The sequence below is a fragment of the Dendronephthya gigantea genome, unplaced genomic scaffold (assembly GCF_004324835.1).
Source record: "Dendronephthya gigantea isolate DGI-Jeju-01 unplaced genomic scaffold, DenGig_1.0 000077F, whole genome shotgun sequence".
In the NCBI taxonomy this organism is placed as follows: Eukaryota; Metazoa; Cnidaria; class Anthozoa; order Malacalcyonacea; family Nephtheidae; genus Dendronephthya; species Dendronephthya gigantea.
In genome coordinates this window covers 321,185-339,573 of record NW_021163087.1, presented here as the reverse complement: position 1 = coordinate 339,573, position 18,389 = coordinate 321,185, and the positions used below count along the sequence as shown (strand labels likewise).

Here is an 18,389-nt window from a genome sequence, read left to right as displayed (position 1 = left end):
CCACGCGCCCTTTACCGTCGTCCGAGTTTCCGCATTGAAAATGAGAAAAAAATACTTTACATCGTGAAGGAAACTAAATTTCCGATTTACATTTTTCAGAAATTTTCGTAGAAAAGATTTTGTAGAAAAGATTTTTAGGATTACATTTAATAGCCTGTTATAGTACTCCAGCGGAAACAATTGTACAGTCAATCCAGGATATATTGAGGTCACTGATATTTGTACGCCTACGCCGGAAATATTTTTAAATTATACCAAGAAACAACCATTTACACGGAGGCCTTCTTCCTCGCTGCGTCTTATAACTTCGTCGTTTTCTTCTCATTGGCCAGCACTGGCAGGGAATGCCATGGAATTGCATTATCATTAAATTGTACGGATTAAAATGTACTTAACTGACGAAACAAATCGATTTTTAGTTGCCAGCATTACATGTACAGGTAAGAATTTGTAAAATAGTAAAATTTGTTAGTATACCGGAAGTTTAGTACGACAATATTGATATAGTGCATGCTCTCTCGTAGTTTAACTTCTGGTATTTTCACAGCACAGTACGGAGCTTTTTATATGAGTGGATTATAACATGGCGTATCAGGCTAATCTAAGTCACAGAAATCGTTTTTAGCCCATAACAGAAAGTCTCAATCAAATCTAATGCGATTGTTTACCTAACTTTACGCGGCTGTACTCAGGACTTTGAGATTTATTTCATGCGATTCTACACAGTAATTAACCGAGCGTAAGAAACGAAACAGTCGTCTAGCTAAACACGGACAGCCTTGGCCACATCAACAAACCAAGTCGACACATACATACCATTGCATTGTCATATTGGGTTTCATAAGCTATTATGAAGTGACTACGGGTTAATAAATGAAATAATTTAAGTTCCTCAATGACTGAAATTTGGTCGAGATATTCAGATATAGGTTCACTTGCTCTTCTCTTTATGCTGTCTTCACAAAATTATTGTATAAAGTGATATCTAATTTAATTAAAGTATTAGGGCCGTGGTATAAAGCCTTGTTACCATATAGTCGTGAACAAGCCAAGGTGGCTGATGTGATGCGTATTTCTTTGTGTGTAGTACAGTCAACAATGACTGATTTGAATACAGAAATTAAGACAAATAACAAATTTATATCCGGACAATTTCGTATTCGTGAAAATGACTTGTTCACGACAATCATACAGTTAAACGCTTGTTTACATGGAGGGAGCTATCCCGGCCAGGCGAGGACTGGAAAACTGCATATATATAACGAAGGTCATATGATCAGGTTAAGCTCTCGGCTTTGATCTGATGCGCTTTTTACCTCGCCTATCCGGGATAACTCGCTCCATATAAACAGGTCCTAAATGGAAACCAGGATAAAAGCATCATCCGATCATCCTGCGCGGCAGACGGTCACTTGGAAAACGCAAAATGCTAAGCTCTTGTCGCTCTCACATTATCTAAATGTCTATCCTGCTGTCTGGTACAACAATTAATTCACTTATCATGAGCATAAGGAATTCATCAATTTCATCCCGATGACAAAACAACGTTCATGGCGACATCAAGTTGAAAGGCCTGGTTTTCACTTGACAGTGATTCTGTGATTAGAATCGGAATTTCCAAATAGAAAATGCTATGTTACACACGATTTCCTAGAAATATTCTAGGAAACTAAAACCGTGATTCGCCGATATTTTGAGTGATAACTCACTGAATATTTTTATCCTAATCTTTGGTACAAACTAAATAAAACTTAGGATTTACCAATTTAAAGTTTTGAATGTGTTCGTAGAAACTTTGACAGTGTAAACTCGGCAATCACAGCCTCGTACCCAGGCGCTTAGTGGAAAAACTTATACCGTTGCATTCAGCTATTATACAGAGGTCAGCTGAGAATAATCGAGCGCGTGAGTGTGCTTGGGGTGGTTTTGACAAAGGATGATTTCAACATATAAACATCCAAATGAATTATACAATATAATTCTATGACATGACTTAGCTACATTCAGGTTTTTACACCTACACCGGTTTTTAAGAATGTTATTTAAAAATTTTTAGGGAGGCTGGAGCAATCAGTCATAGTTATAGTCACTTTTGCAAACGAAAAGAAATGAAAATTGAGTGAAAGCAAGCGCGGTTTTCTAGTGACACGTTTTCGCAAGACTTATTTTCGCGCTCTTTCAGCCATATCATTTTTCATCATAATCGTGATGTTTTGAGTTCGTAAAGCCCTGGTCAAACGAGAATGATAGTTGATGAGAGTTGAGAAGCGAGAGTTCGCACGAGAGTTTTCCAAGCTCTCGATGCGACGGTCAAACGAGAATGAGAGTTGATGAGAGTTGAGAACGAGAGTTGATTACTCTCATCAACTCTTATTAACTCTCATCAAAATTTGAACCTGTTCAAGGTCGATGAGAGTGGATGAGAGTGCACGAGAGTGTATGAGAGTCCGCGGTCAAACGCAAGCGAGAGTTGCAACTCTTATCAACTCTCATCAACTATCATTCTCGTTTGACCAGGGCTTAAGCTTAGTATAATGCGTATCATTTTTTCTGTATATAGGGAAAGACTAAAATACCTCAATCATGGCAGCAAAACCATTTTCTAAAGAACGATTGAATTTTTTTAAGTTTTCAACCATTGTCTTCGATGAGTTTCCAAAGGTTCTACGCCGAATATTTATCATCATGTGGGACAATGTGGTTGCACCAAGGCCAGGATTTACTATTTGGTACGACACTCCGGCGGTACGTAGCAAGCTTCTTGCTTCTGAAGGTGGTAAAACTATACCAACAGCCAAGTCAATCGAGGAATGGGACTGCACGGCTTTATTTGCCGCCACCATTTATGCAAAAATATTTGGTCACATGGGATTAACTTTGAACGACCAATATTTAAAGAAAATTAAACTTGCCCCAGGCTCTTTTCATAAATCAGTTCAAGGACCAACTGGTGACAAGATGGAGACCTACGCCTTGGCAATTGATCAACTGCGATTATTGAGAAACACACTTTGTCATTCATCAAAAGTTGATATAATTCAATCGGATTTTGATAACTACGTTTTTTTAGTAAAAAACTCTTTGCAGATACTTAACATTGACACTACTTTTGTTGATGATATTTGTCGCATGAGGGAAGATGATTTTTCCATGGAGCGAGTTCGAGAGTTAATAAGTTCATGTGAGATGAAAACAGAATTTCAAGCGCAAAAATTATGCGACATCGAGGAAAAACTAAATACTGAATTGAAAGTGTTATCTGATATTCATACGTTAGTTAAAAGTATGAAAGAAGAAAAAGGAAATACGTCAGGTTATGTGGATTTATTTCTCTTCAAGATGAAATGATTTAAAAAAAAATACTGCGTTTTACGACGCTGTTACATTATGCAACTTTTCTTGCAACTTTCAATACAATTCTATTCTTGATGGTTGAGGCATATTTCAGTTGACAAATACGATAATTTCTTGCGATCTGCAAACGATTTCTTAGCATTTCGAACACTTTCCACTAATTCACATGCCACAAAATTATAATTGAACATTACAAGTTGCAAGGAAAGCTGCATGGAACAACGCCTTGCCCTGAATCCACCACTGGATGGCTCAATTTAGACACGTGCTATTTGCTGTCATTTCATAGAAACCTATAATATAATAATATGAACGACTGGAAGATTAAGATCAAAGGCTATTTCGCAATTTTTTTTCATTTAATCCTTTTTTACTAAGAAGCTACATAAAGGTAGCTATTTTAAATGTGTGATTTGTTGCTTTCAGCTATAATTAAAAACTGTTAAAGCGAATCGTGCGCTCAATTCCGTACAAGAACTACAACTTTGCTTTCAGTATCTGACTAGTAAACTCACACACATACTAATACATGTTAGGATTTCTTCCTTTAGGCGAGAGAATTTCTATCGTAGCCACGCGCACTCACCACCCGGAACAAAATGAAGTGGTAAAATTGCTAGCATTTGAAGAAGGCGATGTTGGGTGGGTTATAAAGAAAACGGAAAACGGTTGGTGGTTAATTGAATTGCAAGGGCATGAAGGATGGGTGCCCGCTGCATACTGGAGGGAGGTAAGGTAGTTTCTATATAATTTATATATCTATTTAAACGGACCCAGGTATTCTGGTTGATAGGAAAAAACGCTTTGATATTAATCTTTTGATAACTGCATGCACTTAATATTACCGTTGCTGTATTAGTATTCAGTAGTGTAGCCAAAACGATAAGTGGGAGGCCCATATTCATATACTCGTGATACGCAGGATTAATTTCTTTTCAAATCAATTGTCTTTACAGTCTTTTAACATGAATATATGAATATGCTCCCCCCCCCAATTATCAATGCTGGCTACGCGACCGTTAGTATTTTATTTACTTTGCTCAACGTTATTAATTTTTATTTTTTGCAGGAAGAAGGGAAACACAGAACGGACGAATCTTTCCATGGTATGGAGATTAACCTCTGTATAAACTAATATACTTTTCTGATCTGTTAGGAACTAATTCATTACGAAGAAAACAATTTTCTGAGCTAACTAGGCCCAAGCTTATATTATGAAATTATTTGAATGAGTCGATATCTGATATAATTATACTATTTGAAACAAAATATAACGTTAAAGGTGTTAGTAGTAAACACCAACGGACTCTCTGCTGCATAAAGCAAGCAATTTATGGACACTTGGTCAACATCAAAACAGTAAAAAAAACCCAAAGACTCTTAAAGTTTGCATAATAAATCTTCTCCTTGATTTCCTCTCGACGATATTCTGTGATGTTCACCTCCCCTTTGGCTAATGATATAACTATAAGCTAATATATAATAAGGTATTATAAGCTTATAAGTTGGTTTGTTGTTTGCGGTATAATCATGAGCAGGTTTGTAACAGAGGTTGAGCAACAGGAGAAGTTCTTCCCTCCAAGAGAGAAAACTAAACTTGTAATCTTCATTTTACTATATTTACCACATAAAGTTATCAGTCCACCAATATCCGTGTTACCCTCCACCACAAAAAACTTTTAGCGTACAGCACTGGTCGTTTGTACATGCATGGATATTATTATTATATTGTTTCACATTGCTTTCTAGCTAAAGTGTTTTCAATCAATTTTTTAACTATTTTATCTGACTTAGATCATCCCGCGTTTTGGGGTAAAATGTCGAGGGAAAAGTCTGAGGATATCCTTCGAAAGGTAATTGCATTTTTTTAATATAGCTGTAAAAATCGTCCAAATTTCTGATTAATTATATACAGGGTGTCCCAAACAAAAGGCCCCTGCTAAATATTGACAGATAACTATTAGGTGAAAGTGCAATTTTATCATCAAATCAAAATCTAACATCATATCACTAATGCTAATGCTTCAAAATTTCATAACAAAATGTTGAAATTTTTCATTTGTTCAAGTTTTCCATAATGATTTACTTAGTTTTAAAGTTTGATTTCAACTTTTTTGATTTAACATTTTTGACATTTACAACATTTTATCTAGCTTTTCATTCCCCCTTTGTGTTTCCCTCTTGAAGTTCACGCGCTATATAGTTAGCAAAGGACATCCTTTTTTGGGGACACCTTCTACTCACCTGATATCCTTCTTAAATTTTGTAAAATTTTCAAGTGCTCTGATTTCTTCTTTAGGAAGCCGAAAAATTAAGTTACCTCATCAGGGAAAGTGATAATGTAAGTAACAGTTGCACAAAAAGTTTTACCATTCATCTATATCCCTAATTTTAACCCTTTGGACGCCCCTTTCACCTTTCGCTGGTGGTACCAGAAGTTGCCAACATTAACTATATACAGGGTGTATAAAAAAATAAGGCCTTGAGAAATTAAACGACTATTGATATAATTTAAATGCCTTACAAGTTTAAGGTTGTGCTTTTTACCGGTAGATTTCGATCAAGAACCATTTTCAAAACGTGTTTTGTACCACAGCTGTACTTTACGTCTGGATAAAAGTCTCGACAATAGAAAGTCTTTTTTGACTATGCATTAGTATTGTGCAGAATTTCGCTTTTAGAAGTTCAGTCAAATTCCCAGCAGCAGAAAGGCTTGTGTGCTTGTAACAAAGATATGAAATATATGCACAAAGCTGACTATGTTTTACGCATTCATAGGTTTAGCGTATAGTGACGATTCATTTGAACTATAAGAATAGTTTAATTTTTAAAGGTCTCCTTTTTTATACACCCTGTATAGTATTCAATATTGATTACGAAACTCAAACTGTAAAGCTGATTGTAATATATTTCCCTTGCTGATCAGGCTTCCCACATTTTTGGCGACGTAATATATTCCAATTTGTTTTGACCTTTTGTTTCGTATTGGCCATTTTTATCTCGTGCTTTGCAAAAATTCTTCACAACATCAGTCCCGCTTGAGTGCCATAGACACCTCCCTTTTTTTTTCAGAGTCCCTCATTTGCGATTTTAAAAAATTGTAGGTTGGATCTTACGTCATTTCTGTCAAAATAGCTCAAGACCGGTGAGTAGATTTTATTGAAAATATTATCTTTATGATTTTTACGTTATTTTTATGAAAATTTTATGAGTATGGTGTTTCTAGAAAGTGCCATGAAACATGGTTCAAGATGATCCAGTATGGATCATCTATAAGTCTAAAAGTTGCTTACTGTTACCCAAAAAAAGCAAACGTTGCTCCAGGTGGCTGGAAACCAAAACAGTTATTCAAAATAACAGTTGCCGAGCACAATCAGGAAAGGCCTAATGCATGCCGCCACCCCTCGCTATTTCAAACTGAACACACAATTCGAATCTGTTTATACTACAGCTTATATTTCTATCATTCGGTCATGTATATAATTATATAGTTCATGACTCTTGCGACAAATGTCTAAATTCAAATTAAAATTGAATTGAAATTTAATTTACACTTTCAAAAACACATTTTGAAGTTTAAGTGATGGTGTAATTGAATTTCACGGTTGGTTCTGTCTTTGAAAATCGACATGCCAAGATAAAAGTTGTAAAAATCAATTGCATCCTTACCGAGTAGTAAATACGGAATAAACAAAGTAATTTCTACCTTTTTCACTGCTCAGTCTTGAACTGTTTTCTTCTATTTGGTCACATGGTTGACAAAAGCTTGCACAGGGACTTCACAAAACGACAGTTAAATTCTCAAATTGCTTCTCATTTTAAATACAAAGTCTTTACTCGATCGTTCATATTGCACACATCACGCATGCGCATAACTGAATAAACTGTCTCTTTTTAGATTTGCTCACTTTCCCATAGTGAAGTGTTCATCAGGAAGGCTTAAATGTGGCGACAAAGAATTTTGTTCTTTCCTCGGAGTAACGAAGTTCTATAGCACGCATCCTTTGTTTTACACAGACGGTAGACAGCCTGTCTCTCTTGGCGAACCGTTTTTAAAAAGAAATGTGTCAGATACGTTTATCGGATACAACGCAGTTGCAGAAACTCTCTTGGGATATAAATAATATTTTCAAGTAGAAAAAATGTTCTTTTAAAAGGCAACGCACCATTATAAAATCTAACATTTTTTATTGTTTGTAGATAAAGTTCAAAATAACTGCCTAGTTTCGGAGCAATTCAGTATCCAATATTATAACTTTCACCTTATATAATCCATATATCTGTTTTAGTTTAGTTTATACTCATTAACGGCTGTCTGGTGTAAGCCACCGTAATATGGTCCTTCCACGATCTTTGCTGTCTTTGCATGTCATGTCATTTATTAGTCTACATTTATATGTTAAAATTAGTAGTAAAAAGGTATATTAAATTTTTTTAAAGTAGTTTGTTTCTCTTTTTGTTTCTCTTTTTCGAGTTATCATGCAGGAAAGTAAGAGGAATGAGGATTTCAATTGGATAAGAAAATCAACAAAAACGTTTTACACAATAATATTCATGATAGAGAACATTATAGAGAACAAAACAATATAGCTAACAATGAAACAACTGGATAAAAATAAACCAATCGTTTGCCTGGGTTAAGTCTAATTAATAAAACTTTTGTTTAACTCCCGCGCGTTCTTTACACATTTTCTGAGAAAAAAATTTCAGGATCGATTAGGGACACACTTGAGACTGCGTCACTTCAAGTTTTCAAAAAAGGGTAAAATTAATCGTGATCTAAATTTTAGTGTGCTGGACCACCTTAACAAACTGTAAGGGAGAGTGAAGGCAGCCCCTAGACTACAATTGCCAACACTCACTTTGCAAGTCACCACCATGCAGTTTACTTTTTTTCTATGCGTACATCGCAGATTCAGTAGCGACACTTTCGAGGGATTTTATCATTTGAAATATAAAAATATTTTATGGAGGACTTGCTTCAGTTGAGACGGAGAACGAACCTTCAGTTGAAAGGCAGTGCCGTTGCCAGCCCGAAAATTTAGTCATGCCATGCTAATATTTTGGTGTTCATTGGCTGTGAAAACAATGAATTTCTAAAGAAATGAATAATGATAATAACGTAAAGTTTGCATAGCATGACTAAATCGCCAGGCTAGCTACGCCACTGTTGAGAAGTACGGGAACGTATGGGAACGTAAGGGAACGTACGGGGACGTAGGAAAACGTAAAGGAACGTACGGGGACGTAGAGGAACGTTGGGGAGAGCAAAGGAACGTAGAGGAACGTAGAAGGACGTAGTCACGTAGAGGGACGTAGGGGATTGCAAAGATGGAGTGATAGAATCGATGAGTGACTAATGAGCTCAAAGTTCCAAAAATTATCCTTATTTTGGAAAACGAGTTTCTTGTTAGCAAAGTTCCTCAAAGTCTAAAAAGTTATCAAAAAGTCGCTGAGCACAATTTGTCTGTGCCTAGTAGAGGAGCTGAATAGTTTTCTACTCTCTCGCAGCAAAGGTGATTAGATTATGGTCAGTAATGATTTGATTGTACGCTTAAAGTAGAAAATTAAAAATAAAGCAATGACATGACCAGTAACTACCTGTGCCACGGCAGCCAACTGCATTGAAAGCAATCAAAGCGTCTCTTAACAACAGAAAACAAATGAAGACAATTTACCTCAGGTTTAAACAGCAAAGTTATTTTTCCTTAAAATAAGTTTCTTTAAATCGCATGGACTACGTTCTACATTGTGAACTTTCCTTTTATTAGTAAACTTCTAACTTAACACGCAAAAAATTAAAATTATGCAAGGCCAAGGAATAAGTTAATTTTATGAAATCCGTCCTAAATTCAGGCTCAAGGTCCTAAAACAAAACAGGTCCAATGTCATTTGTGGTTGCCACCTGTAGAATATTTTACATTTTAAAATTGAGCCTGAGTTTACTTGCTCGGGTATTTTCTTCATACTATACGCTATATAATAATAATCATAGAATAATTCTACCCTCTTTGGAGTTTAATTTATTTCACATATATGACAGTTGTGAAAAATGTTTCGTCACAAGATTATACCGGCAAATTGCGGGTACTCAAATACAGAAAATTATTTGAAATTCCTTCATTACGAGATTCATCAAATGAATTTAGCTTCGGCTGAACTTTCGATCTGGTTTCACGAAAACTTCAAAGGACCATAGGCTCAGCTTGAGCTGAAATTTTCTACTGTAACTAAATTACCTTTGAATGAAACGTCCTTGTAATCATGCAGCCACCTGTGTTGTGGTAACCAACCGCATAAAATATATCCATAGCAATGGCATATAAATAAAACCACTTAAACTCACGGTACACAGTTGTTAACACTATCAGTACCGGTTTGAACAAATTGTGGATGGTTTGCAATTACGCGTTAAGGTAAGTTTCACACGTTCCTTTTGTGGAGTTCGCATCTTCTAGATTTTTATCCCATTTTGTGTTGTTTCTTCCTGTAGCTGCCTGTCGCAGCAAAAATACCCCCTCCCGGTCCGTACACGTACGACTGTGTTACATAACTGTAAACGTCCGTATATACTTATTGTATTGTATTAAATCTACTATTCACATCATCAAAATTGCTTTAGAAAATGAGTCACAATTGGCTGATGCTTTGCTTTGCGATCGGTGTTCAATGTTTGGTGTTTCCACTTACAAATGCTGGCCAAGCAGATTCGTGTTTTTCCTCTTCTTTCTCAAGAGCCATTGGTTACATCCTTCAAGGATTTTTACTTGGTGAAATAGAAGTCGATTCGATTATTGAATGCAAAAGACGATGTGTTGCCATTGCAAATTGCAATTCATTGAATATCTTGTCAAATTCAGACGGAAGCTTCATGTGTCAGTTGAACAGCCACCTTAGAGAGAGTGGCTTGAAGGAACAATTTGTACGTCATGCGTCCGGGGAATATTATGGTTTAAAGGTAAGTAAGTAATCCAGGATAACACGTATATCCTTTGTTAGTGATACGGATAGCCGGTGAATTAAATTCAGTTTTAATTAAGAGGTGCCGACAACCTTCAGGAAAAGATTGCTTTGAGGATGCTCTCGATTTTGACGGTATAAACTATGTAATCGAATTTTCAAAAATAACACCATATTTTATCATTATAGGAAAAGAAATTGTGCAACGATAATGGAAATACTTGCAGCTCCGGTGAGAACCTTTCTTTATAAGAAACATTCCACTGCATGAAAAACCGCGTATTCACAGGTGAATACGTGCGAATATGAGTTCGAATATGGTCCATATTCACACGTATTCACAGATATTCACTGTGAATATCCTCGGAATATTGGGGGTATTCCGATGTGAATACCTGTGAATAAAACACACCGCGTATTCTGACCTAGAATACCTTCGAATACTCTGTGAATATTTTTCAAGACCTAGTATTCACACTTCGGCATAGAAAATGTGATTGTACGCATGAATACGGGATAATCAACGAGTTATATTGTGTAAATATTGCAGGAAATGCGTTTATATACCACGGAATAGGCAAAGGTTGTTTCAGTTCAATGCTGGTGTCAACTGTTATCGAGCATTTTTTCTCATCACGGTCAGAAATTGAAATTGCGCTTAATTTGTTTAGGCGACAGACAATAAAGACAATAAATGTTACCAAACGCACGATGATTTTTATTTGATTAATTTTTTTGCTGCCGCAGGGATGTCGAGTATCGTATATCCTCAGTCGATGAGCGCTGAGTAGCCTCGTAAGTCGTAAAAAAGCTGTATAAAAAGAGAAATATCCATCAATTTCTTTAATTACCTGTGTAAAAGAAGTTATATATAAAAAATACTTTTATTTTTGCTTGGATACGTAAACACATGGGTAGAAAGTTGATGATTCTGTATCGTCAAAAGCATCCGTAATCTATACAGTTCAGTGTTGGGAAATCGTAGGAAATTTCCTTTGGGAAATTTCCTCTTCGACATGTTAGTGACAATTTTTGCGCCAAGGAATTGCGGCGAAATTGCGAATAAATGGCGAAATTCGGAGGTCGTATAACAGTAACAAATAAATGTCTTTAAATGATTCCTCGCAAAAGTTGTCCAGTTCCCTTTGTTTACAAAACGATAACATGGCACAAATGTCAATTGGTTTCAACCAGGGCGCTTATATATAAATGCGTGGTTTCAACAGAAGTTCAAGCTGTTCAACTTTGAATTGTTAAAGATGTTCGCGATGCCCCAAAATAATTCTTGTGGCGGCGCTAAAATCAGGTAAGTTATTTAATAAAATAACAAGAGTTATGTCATACTATAGTCCTGAAACAACACAACACAACAACAATAGTGCGAGGCCAACGCTTTTACGGCTGGGCTCATCACTTTTTTTGTTTTTATTAATATAAATAGATTACTATTGTGTTTATTGTAGCTAATTTGTACACAGCTAACTGTACCTGCTTGTAAATAAATAAATTGTATGATGGTTTTCATCAATCCTACCTCCATCACACACTAATTATAGTAGGTACAAATGTTTGCCATTTCAAAGCCATACTCAATACAAACAAAATTTAAAAGTTTGCCAATACTGAAAAGGGACATTACTTTCTTACCTACCACAAATATTCAGAAAGCTGCTGTAATCATAACTTTAACATAACATAACCCTTAGATAGACGTTTCAAGATGCATTGAAATGAGGTGCATTGGTGCATTTCATGAGGGTTTTTTATATTTTAGGCAAAATTTATATATTATAGATATATATTGTTATATAATTGTCACAGAATAGCTAATGATTGATTGCCAAAAGATTGAAATCTTAACAATCAGCTGCCCAAAGACAGAAATCTTAACAGCTTAGAAATCAAAGCCAGACTGTGTTTTTTAGCTATATATAATACATATTTTTTAACAAAATAATGGCCTATATTTTTCCTTTTAGCATATATGAATTATATTTACACTAATATTTACCACAGAATAGCTATTGAACTGGTTGCCAAAAGATAGGAATCTTAACAACCAGCTGCCCAAAGACAGAAATCTTAACAGCTTAGAAGTTCATGCTAGACTGTGTTTTTAAGTGAAGCCTTTTAACATTGCCCTCATCATAATTTATAACTGAGACTGTTTACTGATTTGTTTGCAATTACTTTTCCGTACATAAATTATAATCACAATACTTAAAGAATATACCATTAAAGTGTAGATGAGTTTACTACAGCTTCTCGATGTTTGCATACTAGGAGTAGCTATGTGTATATACAGCTTTAAGTTCATGGAAGAATTTGTTTCCATTTTTACCCTAATTGATTAGCTTCCAAATTATATGAATGGTGTGTACATTGTACATTGTACATATACATTCTCCTAGGAATATTATAATTTCATTACACTGCATAAATTCTATACACAACAATAAAAACAAATGGCCATGCATGCAACATCAGCTTTTACCATTATCATTAACCTTTCGGATAATAATCTATTATAGCTTAAGAAAGTTTGCTATCTATTTTGTTCAATAATTGCTTTAAGGTGGTTTTAATTGTTTTTAGCCATCAGGGGTTGCAAGATTGAGAAAATTCCCAAAAGAGTTGGCCTTAACTTTGCTAAAGATGAAGAGGATTTTTCACCCAGTGAAAGAAGTTCCTGATTCATTATCTGCTCACCTATAGTTTTTAATATCTTACCAAGTGAAAAAACATCACTTGCTTTGCTCAACAATTTACTATTAAGTATAATTTCTGACATACTCCAGGAGCAATGTTTCATATATACTAAAACAACATTGCTTATAAATTAACAATCAGCTGATGAAAGATTGAAAATCATAACAGCTTAGTAGAAGTTCATGATAGGGTGTGTTTTTGCTACATATTTTTGAACAATTTGTGATGTTCCAATAATATTTTATAAAATGTGAAATGTTGTAACCCATCACATGTACATGATCTGTTAAGGACTGTATAAAATTTAAATAATTGACTGAAATCTTAGTATTGCATTTGATCAACCTTGATAAACCACATTAACTGTGGATAAACCTACCATTGCAATGTGTATGACTGCTATGCAAATTAACATGGCAACCTAAAGATTATGCATGTTTGTTCATATTGATATTTTCCTTAATGGACAGACTTGAGGGACAATAAATGCCTAAACATTCGCACAGGCTGCGAACGCATAACCCATTAACCTCTAATATCACCAGGTAATTTGTTAATAAAATGTTGAGATTACTCCCAACATGGTCATAGGGTATAGTCTATAGGCCGGCTATTGAATTCAACTGCACGATATTTAGTCACTTACCGAAGAGGTCCCTTACGCACAAACAGTATATGCGTTTTCGGTTTTGAACAATAAAAAATCCTTGAAATACGGTTAATATTCGTTATCATTTTACACGTATTAGCGAACATAAGGTGCTGTGGAAATCGCGCCATGCAATCTCATTTCTATTTCGCGCATTTTCTTCATCAGACTTTGTGGGAATCGTAGCATACAAATACTCGCCGGCATGCTCTTTAACTGCGACCAGAGTTTCCAGACTTTACCAAGCCCTTGGCATCCTTCACTCTCTTCCCTTATTTATAAGCGCCAAAAAGATTTCTTACAGCCACAAACGCACGATCTCCTCGTTCAATGTTTATTAAACTCGAAAGCGCGCTTTTTGGTTTTTGCGCCAAATTATTTATAAAATTCCACTTCAATTTTTCAGCATTCAAAATAAAGTTTAAAAATGTCAGCTGATGAATTTATTTTGTGGAAACACGGATTAAGTGAGAAGTGAGATATTCCAAGTGTGAATATTGGTCAGAATACGCGGCATATTCACGGCGTATTCACACTTAGAATACTGAAGAATACGATGCCATATTCACACTAATACTCCATGTCGGAATACGCTTGCAATATGTGTTTTATTCACACCCGTATTCACATGTGAATACCTTGGAATACGGCGCTTTTCATGCAGTGTCGTAATATTTAAAATTAGTTTTAAATATTAATTTAAAATTTTTGTATTTTAAAGGATGCAAGTATTTTGTAAGTTTAATATGTGGATTTATCAGCAAATGTATGACACCTCGTTCTTGATATAGGATCAGTAATGTAGCCAGCCTGTCAATTTGTTCCGCTATGCTAATATTTTGGTGTACGTGTTCACTGATTGTGAAAAAAATAGATTTCTAAGATATGAATAATTATAATAACTCAAAATTTATATAGCTGGACAAAATCGTCAGGCTGGCTACGCCACTGAATAGGATGTAACTTATACGACTTCGATCATTCAGCAGAAACAAGTATTATAGAATTTCACCGAGTTGGAATATATGTTAATTGCTTCCCCTCGATTTTGCGTGCATATTTCTGGTAGAATATGAAATATATTTGTGACTGAAATGGAACTGGAATTATTCTAAGAAAATTGACGTAAACATGCATAGCACCGCATTTTTCTGAAAGGCTCAGCTACAGTGCATTCTACAATTTAAAATTTACGTAATTGAGCAATTCTATTAAAGGTATTCTTGAAAACTAAATAGCTCCTCAAATTATGACGAATTAAAGCGTTAGATATGTTCTTTGAAGTTTTGCATGGTGTTATTAAACATAGTTGTCAATTGCTTTTCATTTACCCAGTGTAATTTAGTTATTTCTAACCTTTTTTAAGCGTTAGAATCAACAGATTTGGTGCATTACATTACCGCGTTATAATATACTGGGGATTTATTTTTTTACAAGAAACAATGTATGTTGACTGTGATATAATTCAATCTTTGATTTTAGTTTCGTCTTGGTTTGCTTTCAATCAGAGTTCTTTCCAGCTTGTCAGCAATCGCCTCACATTTGAAAATGCACGAAAAGTTTGTCAGGAGATGAAAGGTGACCTCGCGTCCACATCAAGTGACGAGGAACAGGCATTCTTGTACAAAATATTTCTAGATAGTAATCCTCCGGGTGAGTACTAAAGTGAAAGTTAATTCCTCACTAACAAATATCCGTTGACAAAGCGCATGGTCGCCAATGCCGAATGCTAATTTGAGATAAGCCGCGTTCAGATTAGTAGGATGAGGAACCCTTTAAATTAATGGTCAAAACGAGAAGTTGTCATAATAAATCTTAAGAAGTTTAAAGGACCTGTTACACGGTGCAATTTTTCTTGCAACTTGCAATACAACTCTATTTTTAAGAGATGTAAATTCTTGCAGAGTATTCAAAATGTAAGTGTAAAAAACGTACATGGAGTGTAATAAACATAAAGGGTTCGTAGTTGCCAAATATACATCTCTTAAAAGTAGAATTTCATTGCAAGTTGCAAGAAAAATTGCACCGTGTAACATGGCCTTACGAATATCGCTTGAATGGTGGGAATACTTTTGCTAAAGCGAATTTGAAGTTGCATCTGACGAAACTTTGAATGCCTGAACTCAATTCAATTAATTAATTTAGCTTGTAGGTACACCACGTTAGTATTTAATACTGCAAAAGCTTCCGGTCCGTTAACCTGGGCCTTCATCAGTGGAATTGATGAAAGCTTTGCAGTATTAAACACTTACGTGGTGTAGCTACAAGCGAAATTACTTATCGATTGTCACCAATGCAAAAATACCAGAATATTATCAATTCAATTAGTTCGTAAAAATAATCTAATATTCGCGCTTTGCGCCTTTTTTGAGGCAAACGGAAGAGAGGTGGTAAAATGTTTCAGGGAATTTGAAGGAGAGGCGGAAATATTCGAGGCATGCACGAAAAACCGCGCAAGGCACCAAGAATGGTTATCTCCTAGGGCTGGGTGAATATCACACTGAACCTTGAATGAATCTATAGTTTTATGCAGGGATATTCTGTAAACGAATAATTGTTAAAACAATAGTGATTTTCCTGAGCTTATTGTGAATTTCAAATTCAGCGGGCAGCCAAGTGTATGTTGGGTTAAACGATATTACCAAAGAAGGTGTATTTGTCTGGAGTGATGGATCTCCAAACCTATACGCAAAATTCCGTAGCGGACAACCCAACAACGACGGGAATGAAGATTGTGTTACATTGGAAGAAAACTTTGGTGATGCTGTGTTTAATGACCGACAGTGTGTTGAAGAAAAAAGATTCTTCTGCGAGACAAGTCTTGTGAACCTTTGAGTTATAAGTATTCAGTAACAATCTCGTGGAATTCTGCATGATCTTAAAACAGAATGAAACACTGCAAACACTTTCACTAACCTCACCATAATTAATAATTAAATAAATTTTTATGTGCTTACATCGATATAAACTTGTAATTTAAGTAGCAGGTTTATCCACATTTAGGTAAAGCAAAATTTCTTTCACTCATAAAGGCTCAAAATTGCCGCAAATATCTTATGTAAAATTATGATCTACGGACAGTTGTATACGAAAAATTTGAATCATTTTGTGATCACCGCTTTGTACGGGTAAAACGTTACTATTTTTGCTTTTTTATTTTTTTTTCAAAATTTTCAATTTTTAGAGGTACTTCATGTTATTGCTTTGTTTAATCACCCCACGCGAAATCTACGCACCGTTAACTTTTGATTAGTTAACCAACAAACTGACTACGTTTTGACCAACGCAGTTAAGGCGTGTAGTAACTAAACTGTCTAGTTATAACGCCAAATATACTAAACTCCAACTATCTTTTTATACAACCGACTACAATAAATGAGATGCAAAGTTTAGATTATTCGTCTGCGAAAAACTCAGCCTGTTGTACTGAGAGAAATTTTGACGTATTTTACAAAAGTCTTCCTAAATATAGCTATATATATATAGTCTCGCTTTCTCGTTCACCGCACATAAAGCAAGCAAGCAAGTGATATTGCAACATTGTAATGACACAGAATATTCTAGAATAACCCCTCGTTGTAAACGGGCTTGGAACAGAAATTCATCAACTTGTTTTTGATTTACTTCTTTGATGATTTTCGCTGAGATTCGGCGTCTCATGCCTTAAGCTTATAACAATGCCGAGACCTCTCTCGTGTAAAATTTGCACATATTTCGCCATTTGAAGAGGTGTGAATTTTTTCTGCGCTGGCCAGTAAATTGCGGGCCTAAAGCTCTTTTTACAACATTTTCGTTCAAATGGGTTTTTGCTGTTTTCAATGTGGCAAGTCAACGAGATTTTGCTGGGATTTGTTTTCAACAGGCAATTTTTTTTAAGTTCAAACCAACGAACTTTCATTTTAAGCTGCGAGAAGATGAGGCAAAATGCTTGTAAAAATAATGTCAATTTTTAAGACAGTTATGAGGCAAGGAAATTTTTTCGGGAAACTACGGGTAAGTCAGTACGTAATATTTTTTCAGCTTTTTAACTTTTTTATTATAAGAATAAAATGTTTAAACATTTTATACTAGATCGTCACACAAGACTTGAATCACTTGATTGCCGTTCAAACTTGGTTATTTTCGTGCATTTTCAACGCAATTTTGTGAGAAATCTAGTCGAGTGCCTCAAAAGGAGAGCCGCTTTAAAAGAGCCTTTATTCTATAAACTTTTTATTTTTACAGGAATTGTTGTAAAAATTCGGACTGATACGAGTTTTGACACATTTTTAATCATTATTCATTTTAATCAAAATTTGGCCTCATATGTTTGATATGCGAGATAAGAAAACTCAAAAAATCTATCCGCACACTGTGAGCTCTCGGCTGAGCTAACAGGCACGAGTAACGTACCCCTAGCTCAGCTGATACCTCTCGTGAGCTGCAGGCTTTACGAGGGTAGTCTGACCACCTCCCAGCATCCAACCAATGCGAAATTCCTATTGTTTTTTTAATTCTATTTATTATCTCACAAATGCAACATGTTTCGTTCCTCTTTGCTCCACCGGCAACAGTGAAAAATATTGATACGTTTTCAAGAAAAGGCAAGAGAAAAACAAGCGAGGCTTTAGTTTTTTGTGTATTCATTTTGTTTTGGCTTTTAAACACTGAGCTATATATAGTAATTATAATAATTCCTGGAGGACTTGCTTCTGTCAAAAAAAGTGAAGCAAGAAAC

The 18,389-nt window shown here is 35.3% G+C and overlaps 2 protein-coding genes across 3 annotated transcripts; both read left to right on the top strand.

The window, feature by feature from the left end:
* Nucleotides 1-269: 269 nt before the first annotated feature.
* LOC114532091 lies at nt 270-7,771 on the top strand. 2 transcript variants are annotated; one of them, XM_028553679.1, is made up of 8 exons: nt 270-440; nt 2,561-3,313; nt 3,906-4,084; nt 4,424-4,460; nt 5,149-5,207; nt 5,654-5,695; nt 6,459-6,499; nt 7,253-7,771. In XM_028553679.1, exons 2-8 carry the CDS (start codon nt 2,584-2,586, stop codon nt 7,476-7,478), a joined length of 1,314 nt encoding a protein of 437 aa, XP_028409480.1. In that variant the 5' UTR covers nt 270-440; nt 2,561-2,583; the 3' UTR covers nt 7,479-7,771. The 2 variants fall into 2 exon arrangements, with proteins under 2 accessions (XP_028409480.1, XP_028409481.1); XM_028553680.1 differs by having other exon boundaries at nt 6,427-6,499; nt 7,253-7,338.
* A 1,937-nt stretch (nt 7,772-9,708) lies between these two features.
* Nucleotides 9,709-17,263, top strand: LOC114532045 (alpha-N-acetylgalactosamine-specific lectin-like). The gene is made up of 5 exons (XM_028553634.1): nt 9,709-9,770; nt 9,977-10,312; nt 10,504-10,546; nt 15,155-15,325; nt 16,278-17,263. The coding sequence occupies exons 2-5, from the start codon at nt 9,980-9,982 to the stop codon at nt 16,505-16,507; spliced, it is 777 nt and encodes a 258-aa protein (XP_028409435.1). The 5' UTR covers nt 9,709-9,770; nt 9,977-9,979; the 3' UTR covers nt 16,508-17,263.
* The last annotated feature ends 1,126 nt before the right edge of the window (nt 17,264-18,389 follow it).

Excerpts from the sequence above, each read along its gene's own strand:
- LOC114532091 (XM_028553679.1), top strand. The coding sequence starts at position 2,584 with ATGGCAGCAAAACCATTTTCTAAAGAACGATTGAATTTTTTTAAGTTT. Across the intron at positions 4,085-4,423 it reads CCGCTGCATACTGGAGGGAG|GAAGAAGGGAAACACAGAAC; the intron begins GTAAGGTAGTTT and ends TATTTTTTGCAG. Across the intron at positions 5,696-6,458 it reads TCATCAGGGAAAGTGATAAT|GTTGGATCTTACGTCATTTC; the intron begins GTAAGTAACAGT and ends AAAAAATTGTAG.
- LOC114532045 (XM_028553634.1), top strand. The coding sequence starts at position 9,980 with ATGAGTCACAATTGGCTGATGCTTTGCTTTGCGATCGGTGTTCAATGT. Across the intron at positions 10,547-15,154 it reads TGGAAATACTTGCAGCTCCG|TTTCGTCTTGGTTTGCTTTC; the intron begins GTGAGAACCTTT and ends CTTTGATTTTAG. Across the intron at positions 15,326-16,277 it reads TCTAGATAGTAATCCTCCGG|CGGGCAGCCAAGTGTATGTT; the intron begins GTGAGTACTAAA and ends TTTCAAATTCAG.